Source organism: Salvelinus alpinus, chromosome 19 (genome assembly GCF_045679555.1).
Source record: "Salvelinus alpinus chromosome 19, SLU_Salpinus.1, whole genome shotgun sequence".
Classification (NCBI taxonomy): domain Eukaryota; kingdom Metazoa; phylum Chordata; class Actinopteri; order Salmoniformes; family Salmonidae; genus Salvelinus; species Salvelinus alpinus.
In genome coordinates, this window is record NC_092104.1 from 1,416,449 (window position 1) to 1,434,688 (window position 18,240).

At 48.6% G+C, this 18,240-nt stretch overlaps 2 protein-coding genes across 2 annotated transcripts in view; one reads left to right on the forward strand and one right to left on the reverse strand.

Annotated features, from left to right (window-relative positions):
- The window catches only part of LOC139544870 (protein yippee-like 1), a 49,281-nt gene that overhangs the window by 588 nt on the left and 30,453 nt on the right, over positions 1-18,240 (forward strand). Inside the window, exon 2 of the mRNA XM_071352021.1 lies at positions 18,188-18,240. The gene's annotated coding sequence lies outside the window, so the exon portion shown is untranslated. The remainder of the gene's footprint in view (positions 1-18,187) is intronic.
- LOC139545987 (uncharacterized) lies at positions 10,439-12,418 on the reverse strand. The gene is made up of 3 exons (XM_071354250.1): positions 12,242-12,418; positions 10,821-12,041; positions 10,439-10,720 (listed from the first exon to the last, which is right to left on the reverse strand). Exons 1-3 carry the CDS (start codon positions 12,416-12,418, stop codon positions 10,439-10,441), a joined length of 1,680 nt encoding a protein of 559 aa, XP_071210351.1.

The window sequence follows — 18,240 nt, forward strand, 5'->3', positions numbered from 1 at the left end:
CCTATAGGTTCATTGATGTTTCCCCCCTCTGTTGCCATATTCATAACAGCACCGGACTTTTTGTTATTATTGTAAGTTATTCCATTAATTCGATGACAGACTATGTGTGCCTATAGATGCTTTCCCGCCCGTAGACTAATATTGCGTAACAGTCATGAATGGGTCGTGGTCTGCTCTATCGGGTCCAGCGATGCAGTGACAAGCGAGCGTCATCAACAATGTCGAGGCAGACACGTCTAGAGGGAATTGGGTCGTAGCCTAATATCTAAATGTTTTTTTATTTTATTTGAATCTGGGCAATGTAATGTGAGATAATGAGCTTTGTGCGTATAGAGAAGAGGTGATGGCTGTCGCAGAGGAGATGTGGTGGTGGTTTTAGACATCCCATACAGACTCAGTTATTATTTACTGTATAAAATGTATCCCAGGCTGACAGAGGTTTTAAGGTGACGCATAGCCAGTGAGAGCTGAGGACACGATTTGTTTTTAAAGATTGGAATCAGAAAGCAATCGATTAAATACTTTACTGACACTTGTAGGCTATGCTGTCAGTGGATTTTTTTTCTCAATCAAAATCAGATGTATTTATAAAGCCCTTTTTTACATCAGCAGAAGTCACAAAGTGCTTATACAGAAACCCAGCCTAAAACCCCCAAACAGCAAGCAATGCAGAACTAGAAGCATGGTGGCTAGGAAAAACTCCCTAGAGAGGAACCAGGCTCTGAGGGGTAGTCCTCTTCTGGCTGTGCCGGGTGGAGATGTATAAGAGTACATTGTCTTTAAGGCCAGATCGTTCTTCAAGATGTTTATAGATGACAAGCAGGGTCAAATAATAATCATGGTGGTTGCAGAGGGTGCAACAGGTAATATGGATGCATAGCCCCCGCCCCCCATAAAACCATCTGAAGAGCTCATTTACAAATTGATTTGGTCAGAAATGTTATCATGAAATATCAACCTTGTGCCTGTGTTTGTTCACATATAGAAGACAGAACAAATAAGCCCATATGAATATTTTATAGGAAGTAATTATATTGTATTTCCCCTAACTCTAAGGGACCTACAGAATATAAGCCTATGTTCTTTTTTTAGGCAACATATTATATTCTATAACCAGCCTCACCTGCACGTATAATAAGGCATGTAGCCTTGTGTGGATCATGTCGTGATCACATATGATAATATCTCCCTGTATTTATTTACACATCCGGGTGTTTCTCCACCTCAGCCGCAGCCTCACCTTATTGGCCGCTGTAGCTGTCTGTCATAATCTGGGTCTGGCCCAGTAGTGACGTTAGACGAGGCTACCACGAACACAAAGACAACAACAAAGACGAACCGTGGAAAGGAAAGATTTAGTGATCGCTGCTGCTGGACACCTGACAACATCACTCCTTGACCATTACACAAGCACACTAGAAAGAGGACAACCGTCTCATGATATGAAAAACATTACCATCAAGCACACAAGTCAATATATGTCAAGATTCGCTCTGAGCAGATTCGCTTCAGGTGGTGAGTGTGATACATTGTTACAGACTCTATTGATGATGGGAGAGATAACTATGTGTGTATTGTTAAAGTTGATTTTGACGTGTAGAGTTTTTTTCCTTTGTTACGGTAGTAGTTATTATTATTTTAGATTTGACAGCCAGAACAAAACATTGTCGTTGACCATGAAGACAAGTACATACTTGATGCATTTGGTTGTATTAACACATTAATAACATAAAAACAAACTAGATGTTGTTGAAATGAGAATGTCTATTTTGTATTATTGCTGTCTTTTGGGGGGGGGGGGGTCGTAAAACGTGTCTCCTGTTGCTGCATCCAATGTTTTGCTCATTGGTTTGTTTGTTTTGTTGATTGGGGAGAGAAACGATAGCTGTCCTTTGTTTGGTGTTCTTCTGCATTCTTCTTCCTGTATGGGTTACCTAGACCATACCTCAGTGGTAATGAGGCACGCTGCCTTCCTTTGTTATCAACAACAGCTCCTGCGCTCGGTTCTGCCGGGCGCTTCTTTTTCTTTTGTTAGATTTTCACACTGCTGCTTCGAGGTTTCGTGTCATAACTCTTAAATCGCATATCCCTCCCTTATATGTAGCTCAATGACAGTAGTGCAAGTTAATTTAGCTGACGTCAAAGATGTATTTTTCATCATGTATAATATAGCGTTTCCTATTTGTGGGTATGTGGATGCCTGGACACGTGAAAGATATCCATGCTGGTTTGGTTGGCTAGCTGTGAGACCGCCAGGCTCGAAGCTCCCGTGGTCTTTCTGAGGGAGCGAGGCATCATGGATCCAGACAAGGAAACCAAATACATTAATCTCACCAGCCAGACCAACCTGGACTCAGGAGTAGACGTTACATATTAAACGTAGATCCAGGGCAGGCAAATTAGTATGATATTAATTGTGGATGTCCATCATCCATTTTCGTATGATATGTTACGAATTAGAATTATTATGACATGTTACTAATTGCAATTCGTACAATATGTTACACATTTGCTAAACATATATTAGGAATTCCTATTTGTTGTGGCTAACGTTAGCTAGGTGGCTAATGGTAATTTTAGCTAGATGGCAAGCATGAGCTAGGCTAGCGGTCAATGTTAAAGCGTTATGTTAGGGTTAGCTAACATGCTATGTAGCTAAAGAAAGTAGTAAGAAGTTGCTAATTATCTAAAATGCTAAAGTTGTCCATGATGAGATTCGAACACACAACCTTTGGTTTGCTGGGCATTCGTGTTATACGCCCACCCTACTTTCGTTTTTGCCTTAAGTAATCTTCTATCTTATGTAACCATACCAAACGTAACATATACTAATATCAGTGTCCTGGCTTTACGTTTTATATGTTACGTCTAGTCTATGAGACCAGGCTGGCTAATCAGCCACATACACTGTGGGTGTTTCTCAATGTGCATACTTCCGTGCTCCACACTCTCATGCGCCGATGATTCTCCGACCACGTTCTCTTGAGAACGTTCTTGTGAGGACGAGAGTGTGAAGAATGCATTAAACAATACATTTGAGAAGCACTCGCACTGTATTATCAAAGATTTTTCAACTGAACCAAGATAGACCTCTGCCCGTCCTTTCAAATGAGCAAATGAGTCATAGTGGGCAGAGCCACGCACGAGCTAGAGAGATCCTATTGGCGCTTTCTTGCATTTATTTGCATATACCCATTAGGGAACGCCTACTCTGTGAAGTGCACGTGTGCAATAATTCAATCTCCTTTGCACTCCTTCTAAACAACATTTATTTTTAAAACTTTGGCAAAGGGTAAAGTCTACAGAACTTAGTCGACTCTGTTCGTAAGAGATTGTAGTTTTGGGAACAGCAAACTGTATTGAGATCAAATGTTTCATCAATGACAAAATTTGCAGAATGTCTGCCAAAATCCATCTTGTTCTATCTTCTCCCACTGCCGACCACTGGGCTTCCTCTGAGTGAATGGAATCGCCAAGCGGATGCTTCACATTTATACATCTGGTGAAATATCTCTCATTGTTCTGTGGTATTACCTCACGCTTCACCTCCCCTTCCTCTAAGATATACACAAAGCAAAATGACCTAGAACTAATGTTACGCAAGGTAGCTACCAAATCTTCGTGGCTAGCTAGCTAGCTAGCTAGCCAGTTAGCCCTATTGACTTACTATGGATTTACCCATTAACTGTTTGCAAGTCGCTCTGGATAAGAGCGTCTGCTAAATGACTTAAATGTAAATGTAAATGTAACTGAACCGTCTTCCAGCCAGAACAATGGCAATAGAGACTAAGCAAGATATACACAAAGCAACAGTTTTACTTCATAACTATCAGCTAGCTATATGTGAATCATAATAATGTAGCTAACCAGATCGTTTAACAGGCAAAAATGACCTAAAACAAATACTATGCAAGAGAGATGTCAATTATTTGTGGGTAGTTGGCTAACAATTCTTTGTCGCTATCTGACTAGCTAACAATACTAGTAGTTAGCCCTATTAACTTATTATGGGCTTACGATCTATATTACGTAAACATGCCAAAATGAACATTATCAAGATAAAATGTTGTAGTCAGGCAACATTTCATTCCGAAGTCGAAATGTATTTTCTCTCACTTCATCTCAAATAATGGCAGCCATTGATTGGAAGAAATTTTGCGTCATTTTTTTTTTTTTTACATAAGGTTGCATCATATTTTTGTGCATACTTTCCGTTGAAGCTTGAATCGATGCATGCTTCAAAATATGTACAGACGGAGTACGCATTCGATAAGGGCCCTCCGTTTCTCATACTTTGATTTGGACCCATTTGGTGCTCAGAGCACGGCGGTATGCATTGTGAGAAACACCCTGTATATACAAAAGTATGTGGACACCCCTTCAAATTGGTGAATTCGGCTATTTCAGCCACACCCGTTGCTGACAGGTGTATACAATGGAGCACACAGCCATGCAATCTCCATAGACAAACATTGGCAGTAGAATGGCCTTACTGAAGAGCTAAGTGACTTTCAACGTGGCACCGTCATAGGATGCCGCCTTTCCAACAAGTCAGTTCGTCACATTTCTGTCCTGCTAGAGCTGCCCCGGTCAACTGTAAGTGCTGTTATTGTGAAGTTGAAACGTCTAGCAGCAACAACGCCTCAGCCGCGAAGTGGTAGACCACACAAGCTCACAGAACTGGACTGCCAAGTTCTGAAGCTCGTAGCGCGTAAAAATCATTTGTCCTCAGTCTCAACACTCACTACCGAGTTCCAAACTGCCTCTGGAAGCAACGTCAGCACAAACTGTTCGTCGGAGCTTCATGAAATGGGTTTCCATGGCCAGTTTCCAAGCCTAAGATCTCCATGCGCAATGCCAAGCGTCGGCTGGAGTGGTGTAAAGCTTACATTGGTCTCTCTGGAGCAGTGGAAATGCGTTGTCTGGAGTGATGAATCACGCTTCACCATCTGGCAGTCTGACGGACAAACCTGGGTTTGGTTGATGCCAGGAGAACGCTACCTGCCCCAATTCATAGTGCCAACTGTAAAGTTTGGTGGAGGAGGAATAATGGTCTGGGGCTGTATTTCATGGTTCAGGCTAGCCCCCCCCCCCCCTTGCCATGATGACGGATGTGCATCAAGCACAACTTGTGGTGGTGGGGGGAGGGGTTAACATCTCATTCCAATAAAACACTGTCCAGCCAAGACCAGTGACTGGTCAGTGTAACGTGATCGTACTTAGTAACTCTCTTCAGGAAGTGACTGTCCAGCCAGCGGTCCCAGTTGATTGGTGTTTAGTCTGATGATAGACTGATAACATGTCAATATCAGACTGGGTATTTGTGTAAAACAAAACAATGACAAAAATAGTACAAAATACATGTAAGTAGCTAAGTACCGGACGATAGGAAGCACATTAGATGTGCAGGACGACAGTATGTTGATAGCAGGAGATTCCTGATTCGTCTGCTAGCTAATGTGATCTTACACCACAATATCTAACAGGTAACATACAGTATATATACATCAGGACATGTACATAGTGGACTCTTACACATTGTAAATATGACAATATAATACAGTATTTCAGAACGTGACCTACCGCTTGCATGTCAATGTTAGTAGACTGGGAAGAATTAACATTCGCAATCTCCCCCTATCTGTAAGCATGACCAATGGCATAACACCTTATTGATATGTAAATTTAACCAACCAATTGGAATACATAAAAATGTAATACAGATTTCTGCAGTGTCAAGTAGAAACATAAACAACCCTGTTACAGAAGCTCGACGCGTCACGGAAGGTCTTTGTTTATAAAGAATGGCATTAGATAAAGATGTCATTCTTTTTGTATCATTAAAACACATCATTCACCCCCCAGGGTGAAATTCACCCATTAAAACAGTAGCAGGGTCCCCCCAGGGTGAAATTCACCCATTTAAAACAGTAGCAGGGTCCCCCAAGGGTGAAATTCCCCCATTAAAACAGTAGCAGGGTCCCCCCAGAGTGAAATCCACCCATTAAAACAGTAGCAGGGTCTCCCCAGGGTGAAATTCCCCCATTAAAACAGTAGCAGGGTCTCCCCAGGGTGAAATTCCCCCATTAATACAGTAGCAGGGTCCCCCCAGGGTGAAATTCCCCCATTAAAACAGTAGCAGGGTCCCCCCAGGGTGAAATCCACCCATTAAAACAGTAGCAGGGTCTCCCCAGGGTGAAATTCCCCATTAAAACAGTAGCAGGGTCCCCCCAGGGTGGAATCCCCCCATTAAAACAGTAGCAGGGTCCCCCCAGGGTGGAATCCCCCCATTAAAACAGTAGCAGGGTCCCCCCTCGATGAAATTCCCCCATTAAAACAGTAGCAGGGTCCCCCCAGGGTGAAATTCCCCCATTAAAACAGTAGCAGGGTCCCCCCAGGGTGGAATCCCCCCATTAAAACAGTAGCAGGGTCCCCCCAGGGTGAAATTCACCCATTAAAACAGTAGCAGGGTCCCCCCAGGGTGAAATTCACCCATTAAAACAGTAGCAGGGTCCCCCAGGGTGAAATTCACCCATTAAAACAGTAGCAGGCTCCCCCCAGGGTGAAATTCACCCATTAAAACAGTAGCAGGGTCCCCCAGGGTGAAATTCCCCATTAAAACAGTAGCAGGGTCCCCCCCATGGTGAAATTCCCCATTTAAAACAGTAGCAGGGTCCCCCCAGGGTGAAATTCCCCCATTAAAACAGTAGCAGGGTCCCACAGGGTGAAATTCCCCATTAAAACAGTAGCAGGGTCCCACAGGGTGAAATTCCCCATTAAAACAGTAGCAGGGTCCCCCCAGGGTAAAATTCACCCATTAAAACAGTAGCAGGGTCCCCCCAGGGTGAAATTCCCCCATTAATACAGTAGCAGGGTCCCCCAGGGTGGAATTCCCCATTTAAAACAGTAGCAGGGTCCCCCCAGGGTGAAATTCCCCCATTAAAACAGTAGCAGGGTCCCCCCAGGGTGAAATTCACCCATTTAAAACAGTAGCAGGGTCCCCCAAGGGTGAAATTCCCCCATTAAAACAGTAGCAGGGTCCCCCCAGGGTGAAATCCACCCATTAAAACAGTAGCAGGGTCTCCCCAGGGTGAAATTCCCCCATTAAAACAGTAGCAGGGTCTCCCCAGGGTGAAATTCCCCCATTAATACAGTAGCAGGGTCCCCCCAGGGTGAAATTCCCCCATTAAAACAGTAGCAGGGTCCCCCCAGGGTGAAATCCACCCATTAAAACAGTAGCAGGGTCTCCCCAGGGTGAAATTCCCCATTAAAACAGTAGCAGGGTCCCCCCAGGGTGGAATCCCCCCATTAAAACAGTAGCAGGGTCCCCCCAGGGTGGAATCCCCCCATTAAAACAGTAGCAGGGTCCCCCCAGGATGAAATTCCCCCATTAAAACAGTAGCAGGGTCCCCCCAGGGTGAAATTCCCCCATTAAAACAGTAGCAGGGTCCCCCCAGGGTGGAATCCCCCCATTAAAACAGTAGCAGGGTCCCCCCAGGGTGAAATTCACGCATTAAAACAGTAGCAGGGTCCCCCCAGGGTGAAATTCACCCATTAAAACAGTAGCAGGGTCCCCCAGGGTGAAATTCACCCATTAAAACAGTAGCAGGCTCCCCCCAGGGTGAAATTCACCCATTAAAACAGTAGCAGGGTCCCCCAGGGTGAAATTCCCCATTAAAACAGTAGCAGGGTCCCCCCCATGGTGAAATTCCCCATTTAAAACAGTAGCAGGGTCCCCCCAGGGTGAAATTCCCCCATTAAAACAGTAGCAGGGTCCCACAGGGTGAAATTCCCCATTAAAACAGTAGCAGGGTCCCACAGGGTGAAATTCCCCATTAAAACAGTAGCAGGGTCCCCCCAGGGTAAAATTCACCCATTAAAACAGTAGCAGGGTCCCCCCAGGGTGAAATTCCCCCATTAATACAGTAGCAGGGTCCCCCAGGGTGGAATTCCCCATTTAAAACAGTAGCAGGGTCCCCCCAGGGTGAAATTCCCCCATTAAAACAGTAGCAGGGTCCCACAGGGTGAAATTCCCCATTAAAACAGTAGCAGGGTCCCCCCAGGGTGGAATCCCCCCATTAAAACAGTAGCAGGGTCCCCCCAGGGTGAAATTCACCCATTAAAACAGTAGCAGGGTCCCCCCAGGGTGAAATTCACCCATTAAAACAGTAGCAGGGTCCCCCAGGGTGAAATTCACCCATTAAAACAGTAGCAGGCTCCCCCCAGGGTGAAATTCCCCCATTAAAACAGTAGCAGGGTCCCCCAGGGTGAAATTCCCCATTAAAACAGTAGCAGGGTCCCCCCATGGTGAAATTCCTCATTTAAAACAGTAGCAGGGTCCCCCCAGGGTGAAATTCCCCATTAATACAGTAGCAGGGTCCCCCAGGGTGGAATTCCCCATTAAAACAGTAGCAGGGTCCCCCCAGGGTGAAATTCACCCATTAAAACAGTAGCAGGGTCTCTCCAGGGTGGAATTCACCCATTAAAACAGTAGCAGGGTCCCCCCAGGGTGAAATTCCCCCATTAATACAGTAGCAGGGTCCCCCAGGGTGGAATTCCCCCATTAATACAGTAGCAGGGTCCCCCAGGGTGGAATTCCCCATTAAAACAGTAGCAGGGTCCCCCCAGGGTGAAATTCACCCATTAAAACAGTAGCAGGGTCTCTCCAGGGTGAGATTCACCCATTAAAACAGTAGCAGGGTCCCCCCAGGGTGAAATTCCCCCATTAATACAGTAGCAGGGTCCCCCCAGGGTGAAATTCACCCATTAAAACAGTAGCAGGGTCCCCCAGGGTGAAATTCCCCATTAAAACAGTAGCAGGGTCCCCCCAGGGTGAAATTCCCCCATTAAAACAGTAGCAGGGTCCCACAGGGTGAAATTCACCCATTAAAACAGTAGCAGGGTCCCCCAGGGTGAAATTCACCCATTAAAACAGTAGCAGGCTCCCCCCAGGGTGAAATTCACCCATTAAAACAGTAGCAGGGTCCCCCAGGGTGAAATTCACCCATTAAAACAGTAGCAGGCTCCCCCCAGGGTGAAATTCACCCATTAAAACAGTAGCAGGGTCCCCCAGGGTGAAATTCCCCATTAAAACAGTAGCAGGGTCCCCCCAGGGTGAAATCCCCCCATTAAAACAGTAGCAGGGTCCCCCCAGGGTGAAATCCCCCCATTAAAACAGTAGCAGGGTCCCCCCAGGGTGAAATTCCCCCATTAAAACAGTAGCAGGGTCCCCCAGGGTGAAATCCCCCCATTAAAACAGTAGCAGGGTCCCCCCAGGGTGAAATTCCCCCATTAAAACAGTAGCAGGGTCCCCCCAGGGTGAAATCCACCCATTAAAACAGTAGCAGGGTCTCCCCAGGGTGAAATTCCCCATTAAAACAGTAGCAGGGTCCCCCCAGGGTGGAATCCCCCCATTAAAACAGTAGCAGGGTCCCCCCAGGGTGGAATCCCCCCATTAAAACAGTAGCAGGGTCCCCCCAGGATGAAATTCCCCCATTAAAACAGTAGCAGGGTCCCCCCAGGGTGAAATTCCCCCATTAAAACAGTAGCAGGGTCCCCCCAGGGTGGAATCCCCCCATTAAAACAGTAGCAGGGTCCCCCAGGGTGAAATTCACCCATTAAAACAGTAGCAGGCTCCCCCCAGGGTGAAATTCACCCATTAAAACAGTAGCAGGGTCCCCCAGGGTGAAATTCCCCATTAAAACAGTAGCAGGGTCCCCCCCATGGTGAAATTCCCCATTTAAAACAGTAGCAGGGTCCCCCCAGGGTGAAATTCCCCCATTAAAACAGTAGCAGGGTCCCACAGGGTGAAATTCCCCATTAAAACAGTAGCAGGGTCCCACAGGGTGAAATTCCCCATTAAAACAGTAGCAGGGTCCCCAGGTCCCCATGGTGCAATTCCCCATTTAAAACAGTAGCAGGGTCCCCCCAGGGTGAAATTCCCCCATTAAAACAGTAGCAGGGTCCCACAGGGTGAAATTCCCCATTAAAACAGTAGCAGGGTCCCCCCAGGGTGGAATCCCCCCATTAAAACAGTAGCAGGGTCCCCCCAGGGTGAAATTCACCCATTAAAACAGTAGCAGGGTCCCCCCAGGGTGAAATTCACCCATTAAAACAGTAGCAGGGTCCCCCAGGGTGAAATTCACCCATTAAAACAGTAGCAGGCTCCCCCCAGGGTGAAATTCCCCCATTAAAACAGTAGCAGGGTCCCCCAGGGTGAAATTCCCCATTAAAACAGTAGCAGGCTCCCCCCAGGGTGAAATTCCCCATTAAAACAGTAGCAGGCTCCCCCCAGGGTGAAATTCCCCATTAAAACAGTAGCAGGCTCCCCCCAGGGTGAAATTCCCCATTAAAACAGTAGCAGGCTCCCCCCAGGGTGAAATTCCTCATTTAAAACAGTAGCAGTGCTCTGGTAATGTGCTTGTATTTTTAAAGGTGTTTACAAGTTGATTGACACCTGGGGAGGGTTGTGAACGGGAGAGGCTGCTACCTGGGGAGGGTTGTGAACGGGAGAGGCTGCTACCTGGGGAGGGTTGTGAACGGGAGAGGCTGCTACCTGGGGAGGGTTGTGAACGGGAGAGGCTGCTACCTGGGGAGGGTTGTGAACGGGAGAGGCTGCTACCTGGGGAGGGTTGTGAACGGGAGAGGCTGCTACCTGGGGAGGGTTGTGAACGGGAGAGGCTGCTACCTGGGGAGGGTTGTGAACGGGAGAGGCTGCTACCTGGGGAGGGTTGTGAACGGGAGAGGCTGCTACCTGGGGAGGGTTGTAAACGGGAGAGGCTGCTACCTGGGGGAGGGTTGTGAACGGGAGAGGCTGCTACCTGGGGAGGGTTGGGAACGGGAGAGGCTGCTACCTGGGGAGGGTTGTGAACGGGAGAGGCTGCTACCTGGGGAGGGTTGTGAACGGGAGAGGCTGCTACCTGGGGAGGGTTGTGAACGGGAGAGGCTGCTACCTGGGGAGGGTTGTGAACGGGAGAGGCTGCTACCTGGGGAGGGTTGTGAACGGGAGAGGCTGCTACCTGGGGAGGGTTGTGAACGGGAGAGGCTGCTACCTGGGGAGGGTTGTGAACGGGAGAGGCTGCTACCTGGGGAGGGTTGTGAACGGGAGAGGCTGCTACCTGGGGAGGGTTGTGAACGGGAGAGGCTGCTACCTGGGGAGGGTTGTGAACGGGAGAGGCTGCTACCTGGGGAGGGTTGTGAACGGGAGAGGCTGCTACCTGGGGAGGGTTGTGAACGGGAGAGGCTGCTACCTGGGGAGGGTTGTGAACGGGAGAGGCTGCTACCTGGGGAGGGTTGTGAACGGGAGAGGCTGCTACCTGGGGAGGGTTGTGAACGGGAGAGGCTGCTACCTGGGGAGGGTTGTGAACGGGAGAGGCTGCTACCTGGGGAGGGTTGTGAACGGGAGAGGCTGCTACCTGGGGAGGGTTGTGAACGGGAGAGGCTGCTACCTGGGGAGGGTTGTGAACGGGAGAGGCTGCTACCTGGGGAGGGTTGTGAACGGGAGAGGCTGCTACCTGGGGAGGGTTGTGAACGGGAGAGGCTGCTACCTGGGGAGGGTTGTGAACGGGAGAGGCTGCTACCTGGGGAGGGTTGTGAACGGGAGAGGCTGCTACCTGGGGAGGGTTGTGAACGGGAGAGGCTGCTACCTGGGGAGGGTTGTGAACGGGAGAGGCTGCTACCTGGGGAGGGTTGTGAACGGGAGAGGCTGCTACCTGGGGAGGGTTGTGAACGGGAGAGGCTGCTACCTGGGGAGGGTTGTGAACGGGAGAGGCTGCTACCTGGGGAGGGTTGTGAACGGGAGAGGCTGCTACCTGGGGAGGGTTGTGAACGGGAGAGGCTGCTACCTGGGGAGGGTTGTGAACGGGAGAGGCTGCTACCTGGGGAGGGTTGTGAACGGGAGAGGCTGCTACCTGGGGAGGGTTGTGAACGGGAGAGGCTGCTACCTGGGGAGGGTTGTGAACGGGAGAGGCTGCTACCTGGGGAGGGTTGTGAACGGGAGAGGCTGCTACCTGGGGAGGGTTGTGAACGGGAGAGGCTGCTACCTGGGGGAGGGTTGTGAACGGGAGAGGCTGCTACCTGGGGAGGGTTGTGAACGGGAGAGGCTGCTACCTGGGGAGGGTTGTGAACGGGAGAGGCTGCTACCTGGGGAGGGTTGTGAACGGGAGAGGCTGCTACCTGGGGAGGGTTGTGAACGGGAGAGGCTGCTACCTGGGGGAGGGTTGTGAACGGGAGAGGCTGCTACCTGGGGAGGGTTGTGAACGGGAGAGGCTGCTACCTGGGGAGGGTTGTGAACGGGAGAGGCTGCTACCTGGGGAGGGTTGTGAACGGGAGAGGCTGCTACCTGGGGAGGGTTGTGAACGGGAGAGGCTGCTACCTGGGGAGGGTTGTGAACGGGAGAGGCTGCTACATGGACACGCATGGTGCCCAGATTGATGACGTATGACACGCAGCTGAGTATGGAGCTGAAATGAACGGACTGGCTTCAGTCAGTCGTCCCGACGAGTCCTTCTCAGATAGCACCATGCTAATGTTGTTACATAAACTATTTAAAACTAGTAAAATAAAGTTAATTTCGATGGGACAAGGAGAAATAACTTTTAGTATTTGGTCACCATCTAGAATCTGGATGTCACCTTGACATGCCAGCTAACGACAAGCCAGTGTGAATGACCAGTACAACGGTCCTGTTTAGAGGTGCTTCCCACCGGGCGGCTGCATCATGTCGCTGGCGGTAGCGAACGTAGCAAAATTTGTTCCATTCCACTGATGTATATTTCCAGTAGGAAAGCAGCCTGCATGAGAGAAACCTTGTACTGTTGGTAGGAACCATCTGGATGTCACCGTGATGCGGTAATACTACTCAATGAGGAGAGTTGGCGTTGCAACACAACAATACAGGGTTTCCTTCGCACCCGAGTCCCGATTGCCGACCACTGCTGTCCTGCAGTAACTTGGAGGGAAGTAGTTAGATAGTGGAGTCAATATCAGGCCAGTAAGGAGAGGGAAGTAGTTAGATAGTGTAGTCAATATCAGGCCAGTAAGGAGAGGGGAGTAGCTAGATAGTGGAGTCAATATCAGGCCAGTAAGGAGAGGGAAGTAGTTAGATAGTGTAGTCAATATCAGGCCAGTAAGGAGAGGGAAGTAGTTAGATAGTGGAGTCAATATCAGGCCAGTAAGGAGAGGGAAGTAGCTAGATAGTGTAGTCAATATCAGGCCAGTAAGGAGAGGGAAGTAGTTAGATAGTGTAGTCAATATCAGGCCAGTAAGGAGAGGGGAGTAGTTAGATAGTGTAGTCAATATCAGGCCAGTAAGGAGAGGGGAGTAGTTAGATAGTGTAGTCAATATCAGGCCAGTAAGGAGAGGGAAGTAGTTAGATAGTGTAGTCAATATCAGGCCAGTAAGGAGAGGGAAGTAGTTAGATGGTGTAGTCAATATCAGGCCAGTAAGGAGAGGGAAGTAGTTAGATGGTGTAGTCAATATCAGGCCAGTAAGGAGAGGGAAGTAGTTAGATAGTGTAGTCAATATCAGGCCAGTAAGGAGAGGGAAGTAGTTAGATAGTGTAGTCAATATCAGGGCGAGTGACAGCTGCATAGCTTTTTTAGTCAGATAAAACTGAATGATTCTGAAAACTCCCAAGTCTCAATTTCGTCAGACAAGTTTGAAATTCTCGCTGAATTGTCTAGTCACACGCATAAAGTAGCTAGCTGGGGAGGATTCATCAGGAGGACTGACTGACCAATCAGCCTCCACTTAACTCTCGCTGCGTGACATACAGCACCAGTCAAATGTTTGGACACACCTACTCATTCCAGGGTTTTTCTTTATTTGTACTATTTTCTACATTGTAGAATAATAGTGAAGACATCAAAACTATGAAATAACACATATGGAATCATGTGGTAACCAAAAAAGTGTTAAACAAATAAAAATATATTTTATATTTGAGATTATTCAAAGTAACCTCCCTTTGCCTTGATGACAGCTTTGCACACTCTTGGCATTCTCTCAACCAGCTTCATGATGTCGTCACCTGGAATGCATTTCAATTAACAGGTGTGCCTTGTTAAAAGTTAATTTGTGGAATTCCTTTCCTTCTTCATGCATTTGAGCCAATCAGTTGTGTTGTGAAAAGGTAGGGTTGGTATACAACCACCGTGTCTTTGTGAGACGCAAAGTAGGTGAACAGATGATCTCCGCATATGTGGTTCCACTGTGAAGCATGGAGGAGGTGTGATGGTGCTTTGCTGGTGACACTGTCTGTGATTTATTTAGAATTCAAGGCACAATTACCCAGCATGGCTACCACAGCATTCTGCAGCGATATGCCATCCCATCTGGTTTGGGCTTAGTGGGACTATCATTTTTTTTTCAACAGGACATGAGATGGTTTGTGATGAGTTGGACAGGAAAAGCAGCCAACAAGTGCTCAGTATATGTGGGAACTCCTTCAAGACTTTTGGAAAAGCATTGCAGGTGAAGCTGGTTGAGAGAATGCCAAGAGTGTGCAAAGCTGGCATCAAGGCAAAGTGTGACTATGAAGAATCTAAAATATATTTTGTTTTGTTTAACACTTTCTTGGTTACTACATGATAGCATATGTGTTATTTCATAGTTTAGATGTCTTCACTATTATCAGCATGTTAAATGTGCAACCAGAGGGAAAACAATTCTAGACCACCTTTACTCCACACACAGGGACGAGTACAAAACTCTCCCTCCATTTGGCAAATCTGACCATAATTCTATCCTCCTGATTCCTGCTTACAAGCAAAAACTAAAGCAGGAAGCACCAGTGACTCGGTCTATAAAAAAGTGGTCAGATGAAGCAGATGCTAAGCTACAGGACTGTTTTGCTAGCACAGACTGGAACATGTTCCGGTATTCTTCCAATGGCATCGAGGACGTCGTCCCCACAGGGACTGATCAGTTGAAGTCGGAAGTTTACATACCCCTTAGCCAAATACATTTAAACTGAGTTTTTCACAATTCCTGATATTTAATCTTAGTACAAATTCCCTGTCTTAGGTCAGTTAGGATCACCACTTTATTTTAAGAATGTGAAATGTCAGAATAATAGTAGAGAGAATGATTTATTTCAGCTTTTATTTCTTTCATCACATTCCCAATGGGTGAGAAGTTTACATTCACTCAAATAGTATTTGGTGGCATTGCCTTTAAATTGTATAACTTGGGTCAAACGTTTCGGGTAGCCTTCCACAAGCTTCCCACAATAAGTTGGGTGAATTTTGGCCCATTCCTCCAGACAGAGCTGGTGTAACTGAATCAGGTTTTATAGGCCTCCTTGCTCACACACGCTTTTCAGTTCTGCCCACAAATCTTCTACAGGATTGAGGTCAGGGCTTTGTGATGGCCACTCCAATACCTTGACTTTGTTGTCCTTAAACCATTTTGCTACAACTTTGGAAGTATGCTTGGGGTCATTGTCCATTTGGAAGACCCATCTGCGACCAAGCTTTAACTTCCTGACTGATGTCTTGAGATGTTGCTTCATCATATTCTCCTCTCTCCCTCTCCTCTCCTATTCTCCTCTCTCCTCTCTCCCCTCTCCTCTCTCCCTCTCCTCTCCTATTCTCCCCTCTCCCCTCTCCTCTTTCCTTCTCCTCTCTCCTCTTCTCCCCTCTCCCCTATCCTAACTGTCTTAATACTCTTCCTGTCTTCCTGTCCAGGTGTAGTTTCCTCGTGGTTGCTGTGTGGAGCCTGCCGCCACACACCCACTCCTCTCCCCTCTCCTAACTGTCTTAATACTCTTCCTGTCCAGGTGTAGTTTCCTCGTGGTTGCTGTGTGGAGCCTGCCGCCACACACCCACTCCTCTCCCCTCTCCTAACTGTCTTAATACTCTTCCTGTCTTCCTGTCCAGGTGTAGTTTCCTCGTGGTTGCTGTGTGGAGCCTGCCGCCACACACCCACTCCTCTTCCCTCTCCTAACTGTCTTAATACTCTTCCTGTCTTCCTGTCCAGGTGTAGTTTCCTCGTGGTTGCTGTGTGGAGCCTGCCGCCACACACCCACTCCTCTCCCCTCTCCTAACTGTCTTAATACTCTTCCTGTCTTCCTGTCCAGGTGTAGTTTCCTCGTGGTTGCTGTGTGGAGCCTGCCGCCACACACCCACTCCTCTCCCCTCTCCTAACTGTCTTAATACTCTTCCTGTCCAGGTGTAGTTTCCTCGTGGTTGCTGTGTGGAGCCTGCCGCCACACACCCACTCCTCTCCCCTCTCCTAACTGTCTTAATACTCTTCCTGTCTTCCTGTCCAGGTGTAGTTTCCTCGTGGTTGCTGTGTGGAGCCTGCCGCCATACACCCACTCCTCTCCCCTCTCCTAACTGTCTTAATACTCTTCCTGTCTTCCTCTCCAGGTGTAGTTTCCTCGTGGTTGCTGTGTGGAGCCTGCCGCCACACACCCTCTCCTCTCCTCTCCCCTCTCCTAACTGTCTTAATACTCTTCCTGTCTTCCTGTCCAGGTGTAGTTTCCTCGTGGTTGCTGTGTGGAGCCTGCCGCCACACACCCACTCCTCTCCCCTCTCCTAACTGTCTTAATACTCTTCCTGTCCAGGTGTAGTTTCCTCGTGGTTGCTGTGTGGAGCCTGCCGCCACACACCCACTCCTCTCCCCTCTCCTAATTGTCTTAATACTCTTCCTGTCTTCCTGTCCAGGTGTAGTTTCCTCGTGGTTGCTGTGTGGAGCCTGCCGCCACACACCCACTCCTCTCCCCTCTCCTAACTGTCTTAATACTCTTCCTGTCTTCCTCTCCAGGTGTAGTTTCCTCGTGGTTGCTGTGTGGAGCCTGCCGCCACACACCCACTCCTCTCCCCTCTCCTAACTGTCTTAATACTCTTCCTGTCCAGGTGTAGTTTCCTCGTGGTTGCTGTGTGGAGCCTGCCGCCACACACCCACTCCTCTCCCCTCTCCTAATTGTCTTAATACTCTTCCTGTCTTCCTGTCCAGGTGTAGTTTCCTCGTGGTTGCTGTGTGGAGCCTGCCGCCACACACCCACTCCTCTCCCCTCTCCTAACTGTCTTAATACTCTTCCTGTCTTCCTCTCCAGGTGTAGTTTCCTCGTGGTTGCTGTGTGGAGCCTGCCGCCACACACCCACTCCTCTCCCCTCTCCTAACTGTCTTAATACTCTTCCTGTCCAGGTGTAGTTTCCTCGTGGTTGCTGTGTGGAGCCTGCCGCCACACACCCACTCCTCTCCCCTCTCCTAATTGTCTTAATACTCTTCCTGTCTTCCTCTCCAGGTGTAGTTTCCTCGTGGTTGCTGTGTGGAGCCTGCCGCCACACACCCACTCCTCTCCCCTCTCCTAACTGTCTTAATACTCTTCCTGTCTTCCTCTCCAGGTGTAGTTTCCTCGTGGTTGCTGTGTGGAGCCTGCCGCCACACACCCACTCCTCTCCCCTCTCCTAACTGTCTTAATACTCTTCCTGTCCAGGTGTAGTTTCCTCGTGGTTGCTGTGTGGAGCCTGCCGCCACACACCCACTCCTCTCCCCTCTCCTAACTGTCTTAATACTCTTCCTCTCCAGGTGTAGTTTCCTCGTGGTTCTCCACTCCTCTCCCCTCTCCTAACTGTCTTAATACTCTTCCTGTCCAGGTGTAGTTTCCTCGTGGTTGCTGTGTGGAGCCTGCCGCCACACACCCACTCCTCTCCCCTCTCCTAACTGTCTTAATACTCTTCCTGTCCAGGTGTAGTTTCCTCGTGGTTGCTGTGTGGAGCCTGCCGCCACACACCCACTCCTCTCCCCTCTCCTAACTGTCTTAATACTCTTCCTGTCTTCCTGTCCAGGTGTAGTTTCCTCGTGGTTGCTGTGTGGAGCCTGCCGCCACACACCCACTCCTCTCCCCTCTCCTAACTGTCTTAATACTCTTCCTGTCTTCCTGTCCAGGTGTAGTTTCCTCGTGGTTGCTGTGTGGAGCCTGCCGCCACACACCCACTCCTCTCCCCTCTCCTAACTGTCTTAATACTCTTCCTGTCCAGGTGTAGTTTCCTCGTGGTTGCTGTGTGGAGCCTGCCGCCACACACCCACTCCTCTCCCCTCTCCTAACTGTCTTAATACTCTTCCTGTCTTCCTGTCCAGGTGTAGTTTCCTCGTGGTTGCTGTGTGGAGCCTGCCGCCACACACCCACTCCTCTCCCCTCTCCTAACTGTCTTAATACTCTTCCTGTCTTCCTGTCCAGGTGTAGTTTCCTCGTGGTTGCTGTGTGGAGCCTGCCGCCACACACCCACTCCT

Coding starts and splice junctions, on each gene's coding strand:
- LOC139545987 (XM_071354250.1), bottom strand. CDS start 12,418: ATGCGTGTCCATGTAGCAGCCTCTCCCGTTCACAACCCTCCCCAGGTA. Junction 12,042..12,241: donor CCGTTCACAACCCTCCCCAG/GTAGCAGCCTCT, acceptor ACCCTCCCCCAG/GTAGCAGCCTCTCCCGTTCA. Junction 10,721..10,820: donor CCGTTCCCAACCCTCCCCAG/GTAGCAGCCTCT, acceptor AACCCTCCCCAG/GTAGCAGCCTCTCCCGTTCA.